Source organism: Amblyomma americanum, chromosome 10 (genome assembly GCF_052857255.1).
Source record: "Amblyomma americanum isolate KBUSLIRL-KWMA chromosome 10, ASM5285725v1, whole genome shotgun sequence".
Taxonomy (NCBI): domain Eukaryota; kingdom Metazoa; phylum Arthropoda; class Arachnida; order Ixodida; family Ixodidae; genus Amblyomma; species Amblyomma americanum.
The window spans coordinates 43,117,255-43,141,892 of record NC_135506.1 but is presented as its reverse complement, the minus strand read 5'-3'; the positions used below and the strand labels follow the sequence as shown (position 1 = coordinate 43,141,892).

At 45.9% G+C, this 24,638-nt stretch overlaps 1 protein-coding gene across 1 annotated transcript; it reads left to right on the top strand.

The window, feature by feature from the left end:
* The first annotated feature begins 203 nt into the window (after nt 1-203).
* On the top strand, nt 204-22,169 carry LOC144107643 (histone deacetylase 1-like). Its single transcript, XM_077640741.1, has 13 exons — nt 204-293; nt 2,179-2,291; nt 3,461-3,578; nt 4,051-4,125; nt 5,477-5,615; nt 6,911-7,052; nt 8,695-8,787; nt 10,838-11,087; nt 12,638-12,746; nt 12,934-12,992; nt 13,782-14,153; nt 21,104-21,166; nt 21,590-22,169. The coding sequence occupies exons 1-12, from the start codon at nt 245-247 to the stop codon at nt 21,157-21,159; spliced, it is 1,575 nt and encodes a 524-aa protein (XP_077496867.1). The 5' UTR covers nt 204-244; the 3' UTR covers nt 21,160-21,166; nt 21,590-22,169.
* Nucleotides 22,170-24,638: the final 2,469 nt, after the last annotated feature.

The following is a 24,638-nucleotide window of genomic DNA, read 5'->3' as shown; positions in this document are numbered from 1 at the left end:
TTAAACGTACAGTACTGTAGCGCCTATGGCACCGCCGTGGCGTGTAGCGTCATCTTTTTACTAAACAAATCAATTAATTTTAAACACTTGAAACTCGCTTTCTTAACCTAAAACACTTTTTTGTTATAAATAGTTACTTTTGCGTATATTATACTAAAATTTATTTCTATTGGCGATTTTTATTTTTTTTGCGCTTTGGGAAGCTTTTGTGACGAGGCTATCTAGCACGTGACCTCCAACAAATATGGCCTCCACAATGCACTCAAAAAAGCGGGTTTGTTACTATTACGATGGTAAGTTTAGTTAATTTTTGTTAATATTAACGCTTTCGATAGTGTCGAAAGCAGTGGCATCCACTTTTGCATCCGTCCAACGTTCTGGTCTTCTGCGCAGTACTGTTGTTTCGGTCGCCGGTCTAAGTTTTCTTCAGCAAGCTTCGGCAGCTTGACAAACATTTCGCTTTGTTCGCATCTACGGGGCGGTTGGTGCTCGTACATAATAGCGAAGCTGACAACCTGGGTTTACACAGAGAATGCAGCTGGAGTTGCATTGTGTGACCCTTTTTTTTTTTTACATCGAGAGTGGTAGTTCTGCTGAGATCGAGGAGATTTAAAAATAAAGGTACTGCGGCGAAATTTCGGAACGAGGAGTTCGTAAAAGTTCGTTTAAGTGGCTGTGTTCGTATAAGCGCAATAAGTGCAAATCTTGCTGGCTCGGCATAGTTTTGTGCTCTATTTATTAAGTGTGCTAATACTTTGTAAGTTTTACATTTGCAGTGACGGATCCGGCAGTAGGTAGTTATACTTTTCGCTTGCGAGAGGTTCTTGGTGCCGCGGCGAAGCTGGGTTCGCTTGTTGATTATTTTCGAACTCTGATCGAAACTTATTTCACGGGTTTGTCTGCAACGTTCGCATGTTTTTGTTTCTGCTATGCCTGTTAGATGATAGCGGTGCACGTGAGCACAAATGTCGCAGTTCAGAATTCTTTCTACATTGTTGAGTAAATAAAACTTGTGATTAGGCACCGTTAGGGAAATCTTGGTCGAATATTCGGACCGGTATTATCGCGCCGTCCTGACAGCGCAAAAGTTGGTGTTTCTTTGAGGCACTTCTTGGCCCAAGCACCTGTTTTCATCTAACGCGAAAAACATTTCGTGCTACAGATGGCCCACAGAAGCGAGCTTCTTTATTGTGCTTTCTATTTTTAGCTCCGTACGGACAGTCCGCCTAATTTCGAAAGTGTATTGCGTCAGACTGATTGCGCAATAACGTTTGTTCTGATAGTTGAAATTTTTTGCTGTTACTGGTGCACCGAAAGCTATAGAACACACTGTGTGATGGGTTGCTTTAGTAGTTAGTCTAGACGAGTACCTATTTTCGAACCTTCTTGGTGCTCAAGAGTTAGGGTGCTCTGAAGTATGTAGTCCTCGCCTATAATTCATTTTTTTTTTTACTGACTCTAGTAGCTTTCGATACCAAGTTATAGCATCTGACCTGCAGTACATGAGCCATTTGCAGGGACCTGTTAAAATTTGGCGTGCAAGTCTCGAAAAGTACTTCGGCTACAAGCGCTAAAGTGGTTCTGTGCTTCAGCACTCCTATAACATTGGCTAACTTTGGTGATGTGTGCGCGTGGACAGGCAACCTCCTGACTCCAACCACTGGTAGCTCGTGAAAGGTTTAGTTACGAAACACCTGGGGTGCAAAAGAGGCATCTGTGGGTGTCGGGAAGGAATATAGTATCAATGGCGATAGGTTTTCAACGGTATTTTTATCCCATGTGTTTGTACTGTCCGCTGTGCTTCCTCAGATGTGCTGTCTTGCCGCAGTGTCATGATTTTGCCATATATTGCATATTGCTGTACACGCAGTTTGGTGCTACTCGACGGCTATTACGATTATTGAAGCAACCATGCTGTCCTGTCTAGACCTGATGAATTACATAAAGAAAGGCATCATCATCGATACAGTAAACTTAAATGAGAAGATGCAAGAGTCTTCTGTTAATGTTCTGTTTAGCAGTTGTGTGTCAGTTGGTTTGCAAAAGATGACTTTGCAAGCTTATTGGGCACCTGAGAGCAGTGGTATGCTTACATTTAGTTTAGCGCTGTGTATGTGAGCTTCCGTCAGAAATTGGCTGAAGTGCTGTTTTGTGATATTGCTCTTTTTCAAATTCCAGGCGACATAGGGAACTACTATTATGGCCAGGGACATCCAATGAAACCGCATCGTATGCGGATGACGCATAATCTTATTCTCAACTATGGGCTGTACCGAAAGATGGAAATCTATGTGAGACATTTCTTTGCTTTGTCTTTATTTTTATTTGATTTTTTGGTGCATGGTTCACCCGGTGACAGTTTCTGGCTGCAAAGACTGTGCTTGCCCTGAGGCACACTACTGTTCAATCACGCCAAACTCCCTCTTGGCTTGTGACATAGAGATTGGTCTGGTGCACTAGCTCCTACCCTGCGAGTCGCTGTGTTGCCTACTCTTACTTAACCCCTCTCACCTGTAAGAGCCGTTCTTTTTCTGTAAGTTATCTATCCATACATTTTTATTTGCACTGTATGTCTCCAGGAACACTTTTGAATCAGATAGGTCAACTTCACTGTTGTGTTTGTTAGTAGCAGAGTGCCCTGTGAAGTTTTGCCCTAGCAGTTACTGGCGTTTTGTAGGACGTCTAGTCTTAGCAATTCTTTCAATTCTGTGTTGAGCTTACAAATCATTTAACATGGGCTGTTCATAACACGTGTCGGAAACTGAACAGGTATTTGATTTGTATGTGATCATCAAGGCTTTTAACATGTACTGAGCATAGGTGCAATCTTTTTTTTATAGAGAACAGGATAAAAACTAAGGGGGAATATCATGCTGAGCTCTACAGTCGGGTAGACTAAGGGAGAGTAGCAAAATAATAGTAATATGAGACTTCTGCTTTAGTCTAAGGGGTCCTCTTATCATTTTAGCCTCGGGGAACACCAACAGCTTTCGAAGGAACCCCACATTTCTTAGTTTTCATCCCTTCCTTTATTACATGCACGCAGGTGCGCAGCCTTTCAAATAATGCCCAAATTCTATTAATGGCTTTTAATGAAACAGTCCACTCACTGTGAGCAGCTATAGTAGGATATGGCTAGTTGCAAAATAGAGTAGTTAAAAGGAGAGAGGAGAAGTGATTGGGTCATGCATCGATTTAGGAACCCAGCAAAAAAGAACTCTAAGGAACCTAGGAGTTCCGTGGAACACGGTTCTGAGAACCCAGGGTCTTGTGCCTCACGGTAGTGTCTTTCAGCAAAGTATTCTGTGGTTAAAACGGCTGTGAGAGAGTGGTGTCTGAAATTTGTGCATGAGTTTTTTCTGTTTTGTTTTTTATGGCAGTGACTGACTGTCATTCGCATTGTGGGGGATTTGTTTGAGCTTGGCTTTTCATTCACCCCGTGGCTTTGCCTGTTGTCCAGCGACCACACAAGGCGACCCAGGAAGAGATGACCAAGTACCACAGTGACGACTACATCCGCTTCCTGCGGAGCATCCGGCCCGACAACATGTCGGAGTACAACAAGCAGATGCAGAGATGTCAGTTCCCTTTTTCATCCGTGGCTTGACGTTCTTGTATTCCATGCTAGGCTTACACTTTGTGGTGCAGTTGAGTCTTGGGAACTTAGGGGCAACCGAAAATTTGTTCACATTATGTGGTGCTTGAATTAAGAGGAATAAATTGTATGTTAGTGTTGTTATGCGTGCCAACCTTGATATAATTGGCGGTCGGATTTTGGAATGTTAAATGAGACTACAGGGGGAAAATTTCTCTTGGGTTTAGAAGAATGGAGGTACAGTCAGAACCTGGGGATTCAGGCGAAGCTGGAAAAAGGGAAAGTGCAATCTTGGTATTGCACTTTTCTTGGGAACTGCAGTTATTATTAAACAAACCAGGTTCGTACAGAGCAGGAAAAAGTGCGTTCTCCGATGCGGGATGTCATCTCCTACTTTTCTGTTGTGCGGTTCAGTCACAGATTGTGCTGAAGTACTCTGGTTTCTCTTTTTGCAGTCAACGTCGGTGAAGACTGCCCTGTTTTTGATGGCCTGTACGAATTCTGCCAGCTATCAACAGGCGGCTCCGTGGGTAAGTCCGGGAAGTGGCATTGCCATCTTCTGTTTGTAGCCCCTGCTTTTTAATTCTTTTAGTGTGCTAGCACGAGAGCTTGCAGTTAGCTGCTCAGCTGTTGTCCGCAAGGTCCCTTTGTGTGCCCACCAGGTTGTGGGCCATCTAGGTCATCATAACAACCTGCCCACCGGATTGTGAGCAACCTGCTCACTGTGGCAGGTGGCTTTTAAATTATTGGTGGCCATGAGCAGTTGCTCGGCAAGAGCAACAGGCTGCAGTACCTGCCATCGCAGGGCAATGGTGCATCTCTTAACTGCTGCACCACTGTGCCGGGAGCGGTATGTGGACTCCTAGGATTCCATGAAAGTAAAGGAAAGAATGACCAATTCTGCTTTTATGGGCATTAACCCAATAGCATTGGCGAGTCATTCTTTAAGGTGGGTCTTAAGGGCTCCCTCCAGTTTGTTTAAAACCTGCTTCACCTAGGAAGCCGAGCCTTGAACCGAAGCCGAAGCGCTAGCATACCTAATTTGACCTAAGTGAATTATATCGTTTTTTATTAAACAAGGCACCATGTCATGGAAAACTTTAGTCCTTGATGTGAAGTAAGCTTATTTTGGTCTTGGAAAAATGTATTTGCTTTGGTGCTGACACTCTGACGTCATAAAAGAGGCAGCTGACTGCTGAGGAAAGCATGCCTTGGAAAGGACGAGAAGTGGAGATGGAGTGGGGTGCGTGCACAGTACGCTAGGGAGACTTCCACATAGGATGAAAAAGCTACTCGTGCCTTATCTTGTATGTGGTAGAGCCAAGTTGGTAACCCTTCCCCGTGAAGTGCATCTGACAAGAATGCGTCTGTACTTAATGTGAGACATGTGAAGCGTCACATGCTTCAAGCACTAAAGGAAAAAAATTCCATGGCCATAGCCAAAGTACTCTATGCCATGACAAAAAGTTTGCGAAATTACATTTTCTTGAGTTTACTGAAAACACTACCGATTATTGTTGATGTTTCCTGCTTCTTTACAGAAGACTTGCTGGTAAAAAGATTTGTTTGATAAAAACTGTCATGGTATTGTTTGATAAAAACTGTCATGGTATTCTTTTCATTGTGATTGTAAATTTCTAAGGTCACTTTAATGGATTTGAGCAGTCATGTAGTGCCTGCCTGTATAAATCCTGTTCGCATTATGTAGTCCCCAGCTTGACTCTTTAAGTTGAGCTTCTGTCTTGAGACAAAAGCTGATGAAGTTTCAATTCCAAGTTGTTGAAGCCATGGGACGTCTAGTTATTTCGACAAACTGTTTTGCCACAACATCGTGTTGTGGTGTGACTGTGAGATTGTTTCTTTGCCCGTCTCTCTGGGCAGCTGGGGCCGTGAAACTGAACAAACAGGCAACAGACATTGCCATCAATTGGGCGGGCGGCCTCCATCATGCCAAGAAGTCGGAGGCATCGGGTTTCTGCTATGTCAACGACATCGTCTTGGCCATTCTCGAGCTGCTCAAGTGAGTGGCTCTGCCATTTCCTTCACTGTTTGCCAGCCTACTCCGAAGTTAGTGTGTCGCCACATTAGGTCTTCTGCATTTGCTGTCTTGGCAGAGTGTCCAGAAGTTGTGTGCCTTTGACAAAAGAGCCGGCGCGGTGGCTTGCGCACGGTTGAGCTATTGTATGCTTAGAAAGCTGTCAAGTGCCTGAGCGTCAGAGAAGAGCGTAGCTGTTCAAGCCAGAACGCTACAAAACATCCTCTACACTGAAATGCTATGAAGGAAGCAGGATCTTCAGACCCCCAAGCAGTTCGGCAAGCTCAGTATCAGGAGCGAAAATGCCTAACCTCCACACCACAGCCAAGACTTAAACATTTGCATTACACGCTCACAACTATCCTGCTAGTTTTTTTACCTCGTAAAAAATGCACACCCAACCTTCAGCGTCAGTGTTCAGCATGTTCGCTTTATCTTGCCACGATTGCATAATTGGTAGAAAACCTTTGGATTACGCCATGATACAGCAGACACCTTTTGAGGTGAACGATGCTAACACCGGTGACATGAACGTGTCCGACCGCATGCTTTTGTTGGTGATGGACGAACAGAAAAACGGGCGGTCGTGTGGCACGAAAATTTAATTCTCCCTGAAAAAGCTGTTTAAACTTTTTTTCCCAGCATAATGAACCCTCCCTCCAAATTGATAACAACTTTTCCGGAAAAAAATTGGGCTCATTATGCGAGTGCATACAGTATTCCTCTTACCTTTCATTCATGAACATAGCATATTGTGAGCCGCCGCGGTGGCTCAGTGGTTATGGCACTCGGCTGCTGACCCGAAAGACGCGGGTTCGGTCCTGGCCGCGGGTGTCGAATTTCGATGGAGGTGAAATTCGTGAGTCCCGTGTGCTGTGCGATGTCGGTGCACGTTGAAGAACCCCAGGTCAAACTGCAGATATAAGCAGGAAGATCGTTTTGTTGTTGTAGCCAGTCACCATTGATTGAATATGGATATTTATTGAGAGCTTGTGCACCTATGTGTTATTTATTACATGTCGTCGGACGGTTGCTTAGTAGACACGTTTGAAATTTGATGCTTTTTGAAATGGAAGTGGGGGTCCCCAAACCTGAACAGTCTAGGGACTTCAGCCAGGAATGCACATGCAGTAGTGTACGATTTAAAACGAATATCATTGTTGTGGTAGTCACTCAAAGAGGCATGGCTTGGAAGAACTTTTGTGTCAAGGCAAAGTTTCATAACTTGTAATATGGCTCATAGAACCTGGTGTCAAGTGCTTTTCTGGCGACTCCTGCAGGTACCATCAACGGGTGTTGTACATAGATGTCGACATCCACCATGGCGACGGTGTGGAGGAAGCCTTCTACACAACAGACAGAGTCATGACATGCTCCTTCCACAAGTATGGGGAGTACTTTCCTGGCACGGGTGATCTCAGGGTAGGTGTCTCCTTGCCAAGCGGGTGGAGTCGCATGTTGTTTTGGTGGTTGGCAGATCTCTCGCTAAGCTTTCATGGCGAGCTTAAAGGGGCTGTGAAACACCTTTCGAGGAGGGCACATCAATGCGCTCATTCACTGTATTGCATTGTCCTGAACTCCTGAGCCAAATAATACACCTCTACACGAAGCAGAGAACTCACAACCATGCGTGAATGTTGGCGAGCCCTTCCGAGCGACTTTCTTCATGCTTGCACCTCCTCCATCGCTCACACCTGCGTATACAAGTTGAGAGATGGCTATTGGTTAGTTCCTTTTAGATGTCTGGGTAGCTAGTCCTGGCGGGTCACGAAGTTCTGCCCCCTGAGGTGGGGCCGGCGGAGGAGCGCCGACCTTTCAGCGTGCAAAAAGTGAAGTTCAAATTTTGATTACAGGTAACTCAGCTTCTACAAAGCTCATTAAAAAAATTCTTATTCTTGAAGCGGCATGCTTTAACATCCCAGGCATACCGCAACTTTATTAGAGCCCCTAAGTGGTTGTTGGCGACTTTCTACAGGGTTGCGGGAGTGTGAGAAAAGCTTTGCAATGATGCTCGAAATGCCTTTTGTTCTTCCTAGGGCCTTCACAATTCTGCTTGAAAGTTTGTACGTATGTGAGCGCATCTGTATGGCAGCCTGAAGAGTACGGAGGCTGAATGTTAGTCCCACTACATAATTGGTGCATTCTCGCTCGCAAGAAAGAAACTGAACTCACTCTCTCCATGTCCCATTTACAGGGGAGCATAGTTCTTAGAGCTCTGGCAGTGGTTTGATGACAAATTGCCAGCCACTGAGGTTTTTTTTTTTTTTTCGGATTTCTAGTGCAGATGGCAGCGGGCCACTCACCGTAGTGCATTTTTCTCCTGACACCAATGAGACCTACATATGTTTTGATTTTTTTTTTTTCCCCAGTGTGGTAGGTAGTGACACTATAGCGCAGTTGTGCTCAGCCGACAATTGATATCTGGTCTGCACTGTCAAACAAACATCACAGGCTCATGTCTAATCAGTACTTTGTCTTGCTGTGGAATGAATTCCATGGTACTTGGTCAAGTTCTGTGCTGAATTCAGCTCCCAAATCTTCTCGGTAATTGTTGTTTATTCCCATCAGGTTCAGTTGCATTGTTTTTTCCTAGTTGCCACATAATTTGAGCATCTGCTGTATTTTTGCACTCGGGTCGGTTTAGCGATTCATCCTACCGACGTGGTAGTGCAGGCGAGCTGTAACAGTGTTTGATTTTATTTTATGCCTCATTGTTTAACATGTTCCTGCTATGATTCCTCATTTAGCTTTTGGAAACCTCCTCGTGGCATTCTATGATTCTTATTGCATTGAACTTTGTATCATGCTTGAAACCTGAGTGCGAGGGATGTCTAGGTAAAAGGGGCGTTGGCTGTGGGATATTCAGCAAGCTTATGTTCGTGGTTTCGTTATGTGTCACAGTGCTAATAGCGTGAACAAAAGACCAATTTAGTGCTGGGACACAATGAGTGCACGCCAACTTTGCCAGATCTCTGGTTCTGTCTGCGTTTCTGGGTTTGGGCCTCACTGTGTAATTGCTTTTGATTACATTTTCACCTTTTGTTTTTTTTTTCTTTCCCCCCAGGATATTGGTGCAGGCAAGGGCAAGTATTATGCCGTCAATTTCCCCCTCAGGGACGGCATAGACGACGAGTCTTATGAGAGCATCTTCCAGCCGGTGAGTAGTGCCGTCAGAGGGGCTCGGCTACTCAGCAGTCCTGCCGTTTTCTTATTAGACAGTTTTAGCAGAGCGTATTTGCGGCTCTGCTCTACTCATGGTACCCGCTGAGCCTTACCGTAGCGTTGGGTGTAAAACTGCCTTTTAGCTAAGGGGGGCCAGACAGGCAAACTGTACGAAGAGCTTCCTGGTTGTAAAAAGTGAAACCAGACAATAAAAAAGAAGCTTTATTTTTCCACTGCTCTTCAGAGAAATATTTTTGCTCTTAAACATGTTATAAGACGTGAAGTGAAAGACATACGTTGTTTTTGAACAGACGTTTGTTAATTTTGTTATTTCTGCACACGCTCCCAAACCCAGGGGTTGTTGAACGGGTTTTCCGCAACCATCTTGTGCAAAAGGCACAGACCTTCATGTACGCGAAACCTCTTTCGAGGTTTGCAGCTAGAGACGCCTATGCATTCTGAGAAGGTTGTGGCACATGCGACAGCATCTGTTGAACGGGCTGCCATGTTGAACTAGCAGATGCGCACGAGACCAGAAGGCTTTGCGTGAGCTGCGCTCCGCTAGCACTGCGTACGAGCGGAGTCGAAGTGCATAGTCCGCTCACGCACTTCTGTCAGAGCGTTAGGCGCATGCACGGTAGCATTCCCGCTTGCCGGCTGAGCAGAGTGAAGGTGCAAATACACTCAGCTGAAACTGTCTATTGTTCATCGTGCCGTGCACTGCAGCTTTGTTAAGCAACTGTGGAGCTGGCCCTGATTATTGCTGGCGTTGCTGCAGTCGAGCTTCTGGCTCTATTGTAAAACCTTGTCAGTTCAGTTCTCACGAGGCTGGTAGAGGTGTCTGCATTAATGAGGTTTCTATGTGTTAACCATTTTCATGATGTTTAACCCTTCTTCATGGTGTGCTCGGCATTTGCACCAGAAAGGGCAAAGCGTTATGGCACGAAAAATCTACAATGGGGTGCATCCATGCTAGCGCCAAGTTTCCTTGTGGCGACGCGGTGCCCGCGAAGTTTGGGTGCCACCATAGAGCGCTGTTCGCCTGCGGTGTCGCTAGGCCTAGCGTGCTTTGCATTGAAGCCCCAGCGAAAGTGCTTTGGATCTAGTCACAGTGTATTATATAAGGTCTAACCTTGTTACCAGTTTACTGTCGCACAATAATCTCACATTAAAATGGATGTGTAACTGATTTCTGCAAGGCCTTCGACAGTGAAGCACATGGAAAGGCAGGCCAGGCGAAGGCCACCGCACGCTGACAGCCATGGGTTGCATGTGTGGAGTGCCACTCCAAATCGTTGGCCAAGGCATCATTTGAGAGTTGTAGCATTGCCGTACAGTAAACGCGGGAACTGCGGCCATATGCCAAATGCGGCTAGGCAAAAGCCCAACAAGTGGTTAATTTGCGCTCGTCATCAGATGCTTTTAAAGATTTTCTGGGGCTACACTGCATTTATTATAAAAATGTACGTCGCAGCACAGAAGTAGGACACGTAATCGAAGCTCTACTGCAGTTGGAGAAAAAAAAATGAAAAAACACAAGCCCCGTGTAAAAGCCATACCACATCAAAAGAGAAAAAAACAGTGTGGCCCTTATGCTATTATATACAGTGTTTGGTGAGGTACTTTTGTTCATAAACTTCTACTCAACTTTCTGTGTACTGTGGCCTCATACCTTACATTATATTCGCGACCTTTTTTTTTTCCCCCCGTTTTTCGTCCACAAAAGCAACCGTCATGTTACATTCATGATTATTAGTTTGTTTTTGTGTTTTGCACCCATTAAGTTGCAGTCACTGTTGCCTTACATTTGGTAAAATATAGCAAGGCTTATTGACGGGGGGGTTCTGCGTTGTGATTGTCTACACTGTGTTGCAAAGACGGCACTGCTGTCATATTTGCACTGTCTGTGTTTGCCTACGACAGTTATGAGAACCAGGATCGCTCGCTCCGGTGTCTCAGTCATTATAATTCTCGTGAAGGTTGTAACTGGAATGTCGTGTGGTCGTGTTGACTGGCATCGTCTCCTTTTCCCCCGTGGTGTGCAGCTCATCTCAAAGGTGATGGAGATGTACCAGCCCAGTGCGGTGGTGCTCCAGTGTGGCGCCGACTCCCTGTCGGGCGACCGCCTTGGATGCTTCAACCTGACCCTCAAGGGGCACGGCAAGTGCGCCGAGTTTGTGCGCCGCTACAGCCTGCCCCTGCTACAGCTGGGCGGTGGAGGCTACACCATCCGCAACGTGGCGCGCTGCTGGACCTACGAGACAGCCGTGGCACTTGGTGTCGACATTGCAAATGGTGAGCGTGGTCGATTGAGAGCACGCCCGGTTTCGTTTTCATGCTGTAGAATCTAGATGACAGTATCACGGCTGATAGGAATTTCGGTATGATACGAGTTTGTGAAATTCTTCACTTGAGGTGCGTTGTGGATAGTGTACAGAATTTTGGGTGCTCAATGTGCAAACATTCTCTTGCACCACTGCGGATGGTAACAAATTTGTGAGCTGTGATCACACCCAAGGCCACTAAGCATTGCCCTGACGTTGCCAGTGTTTGAGTTAGCAGTCATGCAAACTCACCGCAAGCACTGATCAGTTTCACGTGCCCCGCATATCACAATCACCGTACAGTACACATTACGCACACTGATCAGCGGCGCAAGGTCCGCACGTTTCTGACGCCTCAAGCACCAGTTGTTACCCAGTATGCAGCACGAACACTTGAGAGGTGGCATGTGGTTGTAAATAAATTCTCTCTGCTGTAAACAGGTTTTCACAAATGCATTTCTCGTAGTTCAGCATGCAGATTTTGTTTTGTAGCAGGTATTCCAGAAAATTCACTGCAGCCGCAATTTTCCACCCATTTACCATAAAAACCGGTGTGCAATACGAGCCTTTTCTTTTTTTCAGATTTTAGCTTGCCAAATTCTTGTCTCATGTTATTTGTGGGCCGGAACAATTTTCAACCCGAGATCCGCAGTGCCAGTTTCGTTATTATTCAGCGCTATCACCATCAGGTATCCAGTCATACTAGGCACTGCCTAGCGGTGGCATTGAATGGTAGTTTCAATTTCAACACCATTTCACCACACTGACCTCTTTATGCCCACACTGTCGGAAGCAGGATGATCACATCATGTACGATGTCGGGACCACGAAAGCGGTACTCGTCAGCTTTTAAAAGGCAAGTAATTGTTGCTACCGACGGCATCAGCACAGTTTCAAGTGCTGCTGCATGCACTAAATGAGATATGGAGAGCCTGCCGCAGCACAGTTGAAACAGGCCTCTTGAGCAACATTCTGCAGTTGGATCGTGGGCACTTGGGCCAGCATTTCCGAGGTGCTCGTCGGTCGTGCTTTCATGAAGTGTGGTGTATCGAATGCACTTGACTGCATTAAAGACGACTTTCTATGAGAAGATAATGCTGACATAGGACTCTTGGAAGACAGTTCACCCAATTGCGACAATCACAGAGCCACGAAATGCAGTGCAAATAAATGCTTTCGGTGAGCTTTCCTTGCTTGCATTGTAAGCATTTGAAAACTTTTTTTCTATCCTCAAATTACACCTCATGTTATATATGGGTCGGTATTATGCGTTTCTTTTTATGGCTTGTTATACAGGGGAATCTAATTAATTCAGACTTAATTAATTCAGTCTTCCTTATATTTGAACTGACATTTTGGTCCCATCAGCATTGAGTGCAGGGAAAAGGCTCTATATTATTTGGACAAACATTTGGTCAGATGTGATTTCAGTTATGCACTTGAAAGTTGACAGTTGAGCCCAGGCTCAATTGAACAGCCCGAACGACTTCTGAGCTCCTCTGTTATTGTGTTTCTGTCCAGAGCTTCCATACAATGACTACTTCGAGTACTTTGGGCCAGACTTCAAGCTGCACATCAGCCCTTCCAATATGGCCAACCAGAACACGCCAGAGTACCTGGAAAAAATCAGGTATTCATATTTTATTTTGATATTCTTACCTTGCCTTTTTATTGCACAGATTGGCATCATCAGTGACCTTATTGGGCTAGCACCCCTGCTCCATGCCTTTTTCTTTTTGAAACTGTTGCTATGGCTGCTTCTTAGTTTCGTTGCAAGTGGAGGTCACCTGAGACCAACTGTGCTCTTTCTGTTTCAGGACTAGGCTCTTTGAGAACCTTCGAATGCTTCCTCATGCACCAGGCGTCCAGATGCAGCGTGAGTTTTTGGCATGGTTTTGTGCATTTCTCTTCTGGGGGGCTGTGTGTTGAAAAGGAAGCGAGAGTTGACATGGAAAAAATTTGGAAGAAGCACAGCGCACCTTTTGTGTGCTGTATGCATCATCTCAGTGTTATTGAAATGTTTTCTTTTCATGCAGTTCAGTTATAGTTTTTTTGGACTCATCGGGACGCGGAAAATAGTCTGAGTCTCTGAACTTGTAAAAAAATTATTTTTCTGCGAAAAAACAGGTTTATAAATTGCGAACTTCACTGCTCTCCGCATTCGCTTGCCAGCAATATTAGACTGCATCTGAGCCTCGGTCAGGCTTTCATCATATCCGCACCACCGCACTTCGTGATACCAAACAGCGTGATGCAGCCGCAGTTCATACACTAGCCATTTTATGTTATGGCTGTGTCATATAAGGCACGCTGAAGTGTAGAAATCTGTCTGCATAGTGCATTTTATTTTTTACTTATGAACTCGCCCCAGTAACACCTGGTTATCATGTATGTTATGTTTCTGTTTTAATGCAGGGCCTGCTTTTAATGCCACTTTGCTCATTCTCTCAGCACATGTGATGCTATATCAAATCGTTATCACACATGTGCATCATGCGAGGGTGTGTAGAGACATGCAAAAGTAGTGGCTTGACTGCGATTGTCTCTTGTACCACCACCGAGGTCCTGCTCTGTTTCTTGAGCTGGAGCTCATTCAACAGCTTGTTTGCAAACTCATTCCGGCACTATGCAATAGGTACTGCAATCTATGCATGACACAATGCAGCCATCCCCGAGGACGCCATGGACCAAGAGAGCGAGGACGAGGATAAGGTCAACCCGGACGAGCGCATCAGCATCCGGGCTTCAGAGAAGCGCGTGGCCTGCGACGAGGAGTTCTCAGACTCCGAGGACGAGGGCGACAACCGACGTGACAACCGCTCACACCGGCCCAAGAAGCACCGCAAGGGATCAGCTCCTGGGTCGGCTGCAGCCACTCCGGGCGCAAACACGGCCGCAACTCCCACAGGGGGCGCTGCGGTTGCCCCATCGCCCACAGGGGGTGATGATGAAGCCAGGACATCACCGGCTGTGGACGTCAAAGTCGCCGTTCCTCCTGGTGGAGATGGTCCGCAGGCCCTGAAGAAAGAGGCTGATGGTATGTGTTGGACCGGTGTAGCTGAATAGGATGCTACTCTTTTCAATTGAGTGGTAAGAAATTAAAGCCACTCACCTACTGCATATGACCAGTGGTCAGTGCTAGCTGACGGCGCCATGGATAGTGCTGCGCGTAAATGCCACTGAACAAACATAAGAAGCCTTAGTAGCCTATGAATGAATGGGATGATTCATAGCTGTGGGGAAGTGTACTGTCTATCCTGGTCTGGGTTAGGGCCCTTCATGCTTTCGAATTCGGTTACCCAAATTTGCCTCTGCCAGATGGTGGTGTCCAGGCTAGGCTGGCCGTAGAGTGGCTCTGCCTGAGCTGGCATCTTTGTTCGTATGCATGACACCGATGGTGTGAAACCGGATGAAATGGGCTGATACAGCTTTCACTGTAAAATTCAGTAGAATCTTGACGATACAGTCATGGTTGGTATGAATTTGGGGATAATATGAATTTGCAGAATTCCCTGGCCAGAATGCACTGTGTGCAGTGCGCAGAATTTTGGGTATCCCGAACACTGTCCTTGTGCCGGCATCGAAGGCATAGCGTAGGCTGCGACCCGGCCGTTCCCCCCACCAAGCATTTTGCACGCCCACGCACCGATGATGCCCAGCACCCCACATTTATTTCTTATTTTGTATTTGTACATAGTGTATATTACCCCCTACCCCTATCCTTTCTCACTATCCCTCCCCCCTTTCCCTCTCCCTGTCCTTTTATTCCCGCTAGTCGCAGCTCAGGTGCTTCAGGTTATGCCGCGGCTAGCAACATCTTTTCCTTCCATTGTTATTTTATTAATAAATGCCATATTTACACGCATAATTTGTGCACTTTTTATTAAGAATTTAGGGCTCCAAGAAGTGGGTGCGCAAATTACACGGGGATCTCGCGAGTGCGACTTAAAAAAACTCCACAAAGGTCATAACGCGCAATATAGGTATAGTGTATGTTGCTGCGTATACGTCGGCACCCGGACCCGCACCCCACGCTGCCCCCCGAAAACAAATTCACTCCAAATGAAAGGCCGTGCAACCCCCCCCTCTTGCGGGATGGCATGAAGGTGCATGCACAAAGCTGAATAAGACACGAAAACAGCGTCATCGCTTACGGCCCAGCCAATTGTTCGGTAGTTCCGGATTCTGTAAGTTTGCTTTCGGAGCTTCGTCCGGGAAAGCAACCGCGAATCAATAAATCAATTATCACACCACACAATTCTTTAACAGTACCGCGCGAGCGTCGACCAAACTGCTTGTCGGCGCCTTATAATGGCGCGGAGCTGAGAAGCCAGCGAGAATAGCCATGTGCGCACACAAGTTTTCCGACACAACGATTGTCATCTATGGACAAACTTGTGCGCACGCGGTTATTCTCGCTGGCTTTGCCGCTCCGCGCCGTGATAAGGCGCTGACAAGCACTTTGAAACTTGCCGTATAGTTGTGATATCCCATTGCAAGACACGACCGAACAACCGAACACAAGCCGTCAGAGCCACCAAGAAAAGCGTAGCCGGCAGTCGAGTCACATGCATCAGCCAAACAAACCAGCAGTGTTGGCTCTTCTATCAGCTGCCGATCCTCCCCGGAAGCGCTGCTGGCTGTTCCGAGTGGCGATGCCGCTAGTGCCGCCGCAATTGTAACAGTGGCGCCTGACACCACCATGAACGCCCAGTGCACAAAAGATTCAGAAAGCCTTCTGAACAAACACACGGAATAGCCGAATGCTACTGGGTAGAGCCATAGGGTAGAGCCCGCGTGCATGATGATGGTCTAGCTCAGCGCGGTGCGTAAAATATGCGAGTAAAAAATTTTTGTAAACCCGGATGATAAGTTAAGGGTCCGCAAATTATGCGCGTAAATACGGTAGCCACTAATAACAACAACGCTGTCCCGCACTACTACGGATAGTATCAATACTTCAGTCGTCAACCTATCCTCAAACACTAAGCGCAGCGCACACATTGCCAACGCCTCGATCGCCACTCGCATGGTGCGCGCCACGAGCACTTACTTGTGGCACAGCCTTAAATAAATTCCCTCAACCATGAACTGATGTGCGTGAAGGCTTTTTCGTGTGTCTGTATATGAATTTGGTTTGTTTTGGATGATACACATTTCGATAATAAGAATATTTTTCGTGACCTCTTGAGATTCTTATCGAGATTATACCGAACTTGGTCAAAGGAATGTTCATAGGGCCTGATATCGTATTTGCCTGATTCCAGTGTGCGCATTTTTTCACGAAAACGGTTTCAAAACGTCATGCGCCTTGCAGAACGAAACTCGGATCATCATGTCACCACTTGACGGCGGTTAAAAGTCATTTGGCGTTCTTTGTTGGCATTCTGTTGACGACGTCAGGCATAACTGCTTCACTGTTTCTCCTCGCCATGATTCATTGCCATCATGTTACTGCGTGTTGCTGCATTTAAGTCGACCTCCCCAGCTCAAAGCTCTCGCTGGTAAAAAAAAAAAAGGGTCTCTTCCTGTTATAAGTCGACAGTACTCCTCTCCTGCCCTGGCCAGCCAGAAAAAGGTAGATGCATGTCTAGAGCGTCACCATTTTGTTTTCCATAGGATAGTGTCACACACGCACGCAGCTCAAAGCAACATGCACATAATGACGAAGTCTCAACGCTAGCAGTCGGAGGCAAATGGAGGTTAAGCGTAATAAAATAGGGTACCTTCCTGCATACTACACTCGCGTGGTGCCTTGTTGACTAGCATGGAAGCCAGCAATCTGAACTACCAATGGCCCAATTCTGTATGACCACTAGTGCAGGGCAGTACTACCCATGGCTCGGTCAAAACTACGTTAAGGGGGGACACAGGTCTTTCGGGCCGAAAAATCTCGAAAAAATCAGTTTTTAGAAAATGTTATTTTCGAAATCAGCAGCCATTTATCTACCTCTCTGTTAAATTTCTCGCCTCTAAGGTCAGTATTTTACTCACAATACCAATTTATATAATCCATGTCGCCCGAATTTGAGCTGAAATCGGCGCCGAAACAGCAGTATTTCGCAAAGCGTAGCTCCCGTTTCATGCGCGGCACCGCAGCCATCTTGGTCTCATTTGAAAAAGCCGCCTTTCGCCTTCAATTTCCCGCCACTACGGCTTCCGTTCGCCCATTGGTTGCCAAGAAAATAGCAAAAAAGAAAAGGTAGTATTCAAAATCCTATTGGCTGCCGCGGATCACGTGACAGCAGGTCGTCATCAGATTGGTGGAGCTGGCTGGCAGCGTCTGCTTGGTGCGCCCGAGCCGCGGGGAGACGCGACTCTCTGTGCCGGACCGTGCAGTGCAAGAAACGCGCAGCGATGCCTGGTTCAGCGCGCAAGGTGCACTCAAGGCATAAATTCGGCAAGAAAAGGAAGAAGTCGCTGGTCGATAACCTCAAGAGACGCCCTGCTGTGCGCCCCGACAATGATGAAACTCCTGCGCTGAATGATCGTGTCGGCGAGGCCGCGCAGTTAGGCCTAACGCGCTCCGCAGCACGGGAAGCTGTAAGCGGCAGCGCCCGCATCCGCCGTGATACAGTGATGCTGGAGCCCTCAGATGTGCTCCAAAATAAGACGAAGACTGAACAAAAACTGCGAGAACTCGCCTCAACTCCCGCAACGGAGCGGAAGTCTCGTTGTTTACGTGACGGCAGCGCGTCGGACTGTCTGCTCGACGAGGCAAGCTTCACGATCGTTTGTTTGGAATCGCTCAACAGTTTGTTGAAACTTGTGAAGTGTAAAACGTGTGGCGGCAATGACTTGAGCTTCGTAAAAGATGAGCGAGAATACGGCCTTGCCGTTAAACTTTCTCTTCAATGTGCGAGCTGTGGAGACGCATCGTCTGCATGGAGTTCGCCGCGGGTACGTGGCGATCAGAAGATCAACCCTTTTGTGGTGAATGTGCTCGCTGCTCGTGCAATGCAGAGCACTGGCAACCAGCAGACAGCTCTAAATGACATTTTTTCATCGCTGAACGTTTCGCACCGCGGTCTCCACAATAAAACGTGGCAAGACTATGTGAAAAAAAAGTTGACACCTGCAGCAGCTCGTGCAGCCGAAGAAGTTACACAAGAGTGTGCGCGGTCGGTTCGAGAACTTTATAATGAATTGGACCTTGGGAACCCCGGCAATATTGCAGTATCATACGACGGCACTTGGATGACACGCGGCCACACACCCCACATTGGTGTGGGAACCGTCATCGAACTGTTTACCGGGCTTGTGCTGGACTATGTTGTATTGTGCAACTTCTGTGCCGGCTGCGAGCGAGGCCCAAAAGAAGGTGACCCATCATACCAGTCCTGGAGGGCTGGGCACCTATGCCAAAAAAACTCAGAAAAAAAGGCTGGAGAGATGGAAGTTGAGGCAGCCCTTATTCTTTTTGAAAGGTCGTTGAAGAAGTGTGGCCTTCGCTATACCAAAATGCTTTCGGACGGTGATAGTCGGGCTTTTCTAGCTGTGCAAGAGGCAGATGTGTATGGATACATCAAAGTAAAAAAAGAAGACTGCATAAACCACGTGCAGAAACGTATGGGAACAGCATTGCGGACTTTGTTGTCCAAACACAAAGGTGCCGAAAACCTTGGAGGAAAAGGCAAACTGACAGGCAGCCTCATAACAAAGTTGAGCTCCTATTATGCCTGGGCTTTAAAATCCCATAATGGGGATGTAGAGGCTACGCAGAAGGCTGTGATGGCCACCTACCACCACATTACTTCTACTGATGAGGCATCAAACCATAGCTTCTGCCCATCGGGACTGGACTCTTGGTGCCAGCAAAATGCGGCAGCAGCCCGAGGCGAATCTGCTCCAAAGCATCGGTACAACATTCCACCCCATGTTGCTAAAGCATTGCTCCCTGTCTATGAGCGACTGTCGGATAGGAAGCTCTTAGAGCGGTGCCATAGGGGTAAAACCCAAAACAGTAATGAAAGCCTACACTCTTTGATATGGGCCTTGGCACCCAAAGAGCGCCACGCATCATTGTTTACTGTTGAGGCTGCCGTGGCTGAGGCAGTAATGCGGTTCAACGCAGGCAGCAAAAGAACTTCTGCAGCAATATTACAGGAACTGGGCCTCAATACGAATTCTATGAGCGCAAAAAGAATGCGAGAGAAGGATGAGCGCCGAGAGCAAAAGTGCGCTCGAAAGCATTCCATTGCGGAAAATATTCAAGGAGTGCTCAAGAAGCGGCACCTGGATACTACTGGCAATCAAAAGGACTACATTCCTGGTGGCTACTAGCCATTTCCTATTGTAAATATATTACTGCACTTGTAAATATTTATTAAACTGTCCCCTGCTTGTTTTTGGGGCTTTTCTCAAAATGCATATGGTTGACTGCTAGCAGTCTTGAGGCCTTGATATCTCAGCAACCAAGTCACATAGAGCTGAAATTTCGGTTGCAATGGAAAGCCTAATGTATGCTGTGTGAAATGTTGGGAGCAGATTTTTTCATTTTACCTTAAAAAAATTATTTTCGTTAATTTACCATTACTTGGTACACACATTTTTTATACTGAAATTCAGAAGGTTGTAAAATGAGTAATAATTGACATATCAAAAATCTGCTCTCAACATTTCATAATTCACTATTCTGGCTATCTAACCATGCCTTAAAATTAATTTTAGATGAAATCATTATTTTGCTATTTGGGCCTCAAACAATGGGCATTAATTGTTAATTATCTTGAAAACTAATTGGCCTACACTTAAAATAAATGCATATTTGAAATCAGCATAAAAATTTGAATAAGTCTATGCATTTTTATTAAGATTGGTCAAAAAACAACAAAAACAGCTTTAAGACCAGTGTCCCCCCTTAAACCCCACAAATTGGTCTTGTCGGATTTTTTCTTAAATACCACGCGGTGAACAAAGGCACTAATTTCAAAGGACCAAAAATGGTGATGTTCTCGTGATCAGATCCACATTGTCGTTGGCCTTTGTGTCATTAGCCTGCGGTAACAATATTGTGCATATGTTGAACAGGTCAGTCCACATAGCTGCATCGTCGGACACATGCCTGCTGTTGCGCAGTTGTAGTTCTCTTCTGGTTGCTGTCAGCACAGAAATAGTTAGCGTGCGCCTGCACGATCAGCAAATCACATGTGCGGTGATGTGGAAGCGGGAGAGAGTGACCATGTTTCAAAGCAGGTGTCGCTAGGAGGCTTTCAGTAGTGCCTCTACAGGTGATCCACTGCGTGTATAGGTCAACAGGCACTTTTGAAAAATAGACTTATACGCAGCATTATACAGCAGACATCATGGTCAGTGTTCATTAGTGAAAAAAGGCTGCAGCAACTGCTAATGCTCATCGCTACAGCAGAATGAGTTAAGACATGGTGTGATGTGTATATTGCTAAAAAAAGCTCTACAAGAGAGAAGAGAGCTGACACAAAAGCTGAAATGAACATCAGTTGAGTCTTCCGCATAAAATTTACGTTTTCTGTTTTTGCAAACATGGAAATCGGGGCCGGGTTATAATGGTTTAATACAGTATTTAGCATGAATGGGAACCTGCAGTGGTATGGAAAGCAGGCACTGGAGTTGAAAGCAGTCTTGACACTACTATAACTGCACGGGGAGCCACCGCGGCGGCTCAGTGGTTATAGCGCTGGCTGCTGACTCCAAAGACGCGGGTTCAATCCCGGCCGCGACGGTCGAATATCAGTGGAGGCGAAATTCTAGAGGCACGGTCAGGGCTGAACCGCTTTGTGGAACCTTGTGTGACAACTGTTCTGTTTTAATTGTTGGTTTGTAGTGTAGGTTTTTCAAGATATACCTCGCGGCAGTCATGCTGCAGCTCGTGTAGAATCTTCCTTTGCGTGTTGCCTGTCCAGAGTTTCAAAATATCTTGCTTTTTCTAGTGCTAATTAATGTGTCAGAACTCAAAATTCTGAGACGTGTCTACTGACATTCCTTCTCTGTTCATCGGTTCTTTTGTAGATAAGGATGACAAGAAGATGGACACTTCAACGGTGGATAAAGATACAAAGCCTTGAGTAAAAGGTAGGTCTAGGAACTTTTCAGTTTGTACCGCCATCTCCAGGCCCGTTGTTTCTCCTCTGCTAAAGCAACATTTCACTTTACATTGTTTAATGATGTATCATTCGTTTACAGTGGTTTACAAACGTTGTGTACAAACTTGCCTGAATAACAGTTAAGACCAGCTATGCTTTTGAAGGCATACACTGTATGTATTGCCACATAAACCATATACTGCTTACTTGGCTGCGTAGGTAGGAAGCTATGTTATTCATGTTATCCTGGTGAGCTTCGAAGATAATGAAGAACAAGAAGTAGATGATGAAGAAGGTGGCCTCGATTGAATTCAGGGGGCTTCCATGGGCAGTGAGTCGGAATGCAGTGTCTGTAGCAGTTGTACCTGGCGCTGTCACATGTGCATGTGCAAATAGTTTTTTACTTCCGCAGGGAACACATCACCTACCCACATTTCATGCAACAAAGAGGAGAAGGAGGAGGGAACAGAAGGGAGAGACTTATCACAAGCCATCACACGCCTTGTTCCAGTGACGCAGCCATGTCAGATTGTCGTCGCAGGTGCAGCGGAGGAACAGCTGTATTTATCAGACTCTTCGCGAGAAGAGAAAGGGTTTTTTATTGTCTCACTCGTGCACCCCCAGAGCTGCTGCTCTTGTGTGTACCTCCTTTTTCTATGTTGTTTTGTCTGTGCTTGTCACGTCTCATCGAAAGTGCATTTCCTTCCTCGTTAGTGCTCCACCTCTTGACCACAGCATTTCCCATGTGTACAAAGTGTTCAAATTTTCATATAAGAACCCCCCTGCGGTCTGCTTTGTTTTGTTACCTTTTTTTCTACAAGGAGTTCATGAGTTTTTAATGCAGGTCTTAACTGAAACGCCTTGTGCTCTGGCGGTCGACCGGAGCGACCGACTATGAAATGTGCATGTGGCATGATCAATGGTTTTTGGCCTGCCATGTAAGACTGATTTTGCTCCTGTTTCTCATGCTCATTAAAAACTTTCAGGATGGAGTTTTGTTGTCCTTATTTGCACATTGAACCCTGCACAAGTCAGTTACCATCTTACAAAGTACCGTAAAAACCGGACTATAGGTCGGACCGGAATATAGGTCGACCCCCTAACTAACCAATGCTAAAAATGAAAAATCTTTTTCAATGGGAAAAGTACCGAAAGACATCCTTACTTTGAAACAAATGCGACTCGAGAGGTTGCACGATGGTGACAGTATTTAATTTCATTTAAATGCTGTTTGTATGTACACCCGGCAAATTTTTTAACAATATCGCGCACCAATCGGCCCGCGTGTTTGTTTCTGGCACAGGAAAGTACGGCGCCGTAGAGCAAAGCCCTCCTCTTCATGAATCGCCACAACCAGGATGGCGAGCCTTTGAATTGCGCCCGCGTGAGTCTAGAGGCACGCGCGATCTCTGCCGCTTTCACGCGGATGCATTCGGCAGTCACAGGCAGTGATCTTGATCGCAGCGCAACGTTTCCTTCCTATTCTCGATACACTACGGTCTGCCCACGAAATGATGTTTTCTTCTGGTTGCTGCAAGTTGTAATACGCAGCTTCTGCCTCCGCCAGTACTGAATGCTCTTTTTGGATACTCCAAATTCGCGCTGTGCCGCCAGGTTCGCGTGAGCTTCCTCGTACTCAATCGTGTTTTTCTTGAAGGCGACGGTAAATTGCCGTTAGCTTCCGCTTTGCATCTACAGAAACGCAAAATGGTGGCACTGCTGCTGATGGCGATGGTGATAAAGGCTGTTGACTTCAGCCACCCATTGTTGCAAGACTTCCGTATTTTTTCCGCCAATGACCGGTATATAAGACGGGGGTCGACTTTTCACCATGGTTTTTTGAAAAAAAGTTCGACCTATATTCCGGTTTTTACGGTAGTTTAGTTATAGGCATTGGGGTGATGGTTTTAAGGGCAGACCCTACTCTTCAAAAAAATTTAATCAAGGAAGTCACAAGTATGCAATCTTCAGGGAACATGCATTTTTGTGTCATGTTTCTAAATGTTGCATGTAAACGAACTCCTTGTAAACTTATACAATATGTAAGTTTTTAGAGATATTTTAAGAAATGTTACTGCAAAGAACTTACTCGAATGCATGCCACTAGTTCCTCTTGACATCAAGAGATACAATAACGGTTGCCACTCCAGAAACGGGGATACAAACTTTTCACCCTGTCTCTGAAGTGGCAACTTCAAAGCCTCGCAACTCAACTTCTATGATAGGCAAGATAATTTTACCCTTATTGCTTTCCTTGATGCCAAGGGGAACCGGTGGCATGCATATAAGCAAGTTTCTTGCAGCATTGTTTTTTTTAAAGGCTCTCTAGAAACTTTCGTGACATGGCTGCGTAGGTACACAAGGACTTGTTTTATATGCTATTAAGGAATATATTTAGAATCGGCATGCAAAAATACATGTTCCCTGAAGATTGCATACATAATTACATAAGATAGCAGTGCATGCAGATACTTTTTGGTATTTCAAATTGTGCTACCTTTAAGTTGTGGAGTGGAAGTGAGTGCACTGCATATACTGCTTGCAGGTTGATTACTACAGCACTACAACAGCTGAAAAGGGCTGCACCTTTCAACAAAACTAGATATTCTTGCAGGTCAGCTTGATATTGTGTTTGGTGAATGCACCAGATTACATATGAAGCATTGCATAGTTGTGCACGTGTCGGCATAAAGTGGCTGCAGCAGAACCTCGTGCAATCTGTATGTAGGCTATGCGTCAAATTGTCTTTTTGATTTGTGGTAAATCTCTATTAGCAGCAAGGCTATATTAGGCAAATTCCTAAGCTGGTGCGTTCCAATAATATTGTAGGAGGCAAATATGCATGCACTGGAGGCGGTGGTTGGGATGTCTTGTCCTTTTGTGACTTGCATAATGCTGAAGCACCTGTGTAGATCCGGGACCCAAATTAAACTGTTGAATCCTTGAGTTTCATTGTTCATTGTCGGGACGATGGGGGACAGCTTGTCATCTAGCAAGTAAACTGTAAAAAATTATTGATGGTCATCATTTTGCTGTTTCTCCCACTGATGCCACCTAACTCGGGCAAGGAATGATCATTCCAGATCTTACAAGCTCCACACGTAACATTTTGATAATTGCGTGCCAAGGTGAAAAAAGTTCCCATTTCCAGCTGGAACCATTCAATCCTAAATGGAACGTCATCTGCTTGCAGCTGGATTATGTAAATGGAAATTCGGTGCGCCTAGAACCACTTCCGGCAGATGTAGAAACATCACCACAGGTGAAATGGGCGTCCCCCACCCCTCACAAAAGTCTGTCGGGTCACCATTTTCAGGGGGGCTGTGCCCTTATCTCTTGAGTTTCTGCATTATAGGCAGTGTAAAACTGGATGAAAGCACATATGTTTGCAACCAATGTTGGGCTTGGAAGTAATGGAAAGTATGTGGTAAAGTCCTGGAGCTGCTTGTGGACTATGAGGG

Coding starts and splice junctions, on each gene's coding strand:
- LOC144107643 (XM_077640741.1), top strand. CDS start 245: ATGGCCTCCACAATGCACTCAAAAAAGCGGGTTTGTTACTATTACGAT. Junction 5,616..6,910: donor GCCATTCTCGAGCTGCTCAA/GTGAGTGGCTCT, acceptor CGACTCCTGCAG/GTACCATCAACGGGTGTTGT. Junction 14,154..21,103: donor CCTGAAGAAAGAGGCTGATG/GTATGTGTTGGA, acceptor GTTCTTTTGTAG/ATAAGGATGACAAGAAGATG.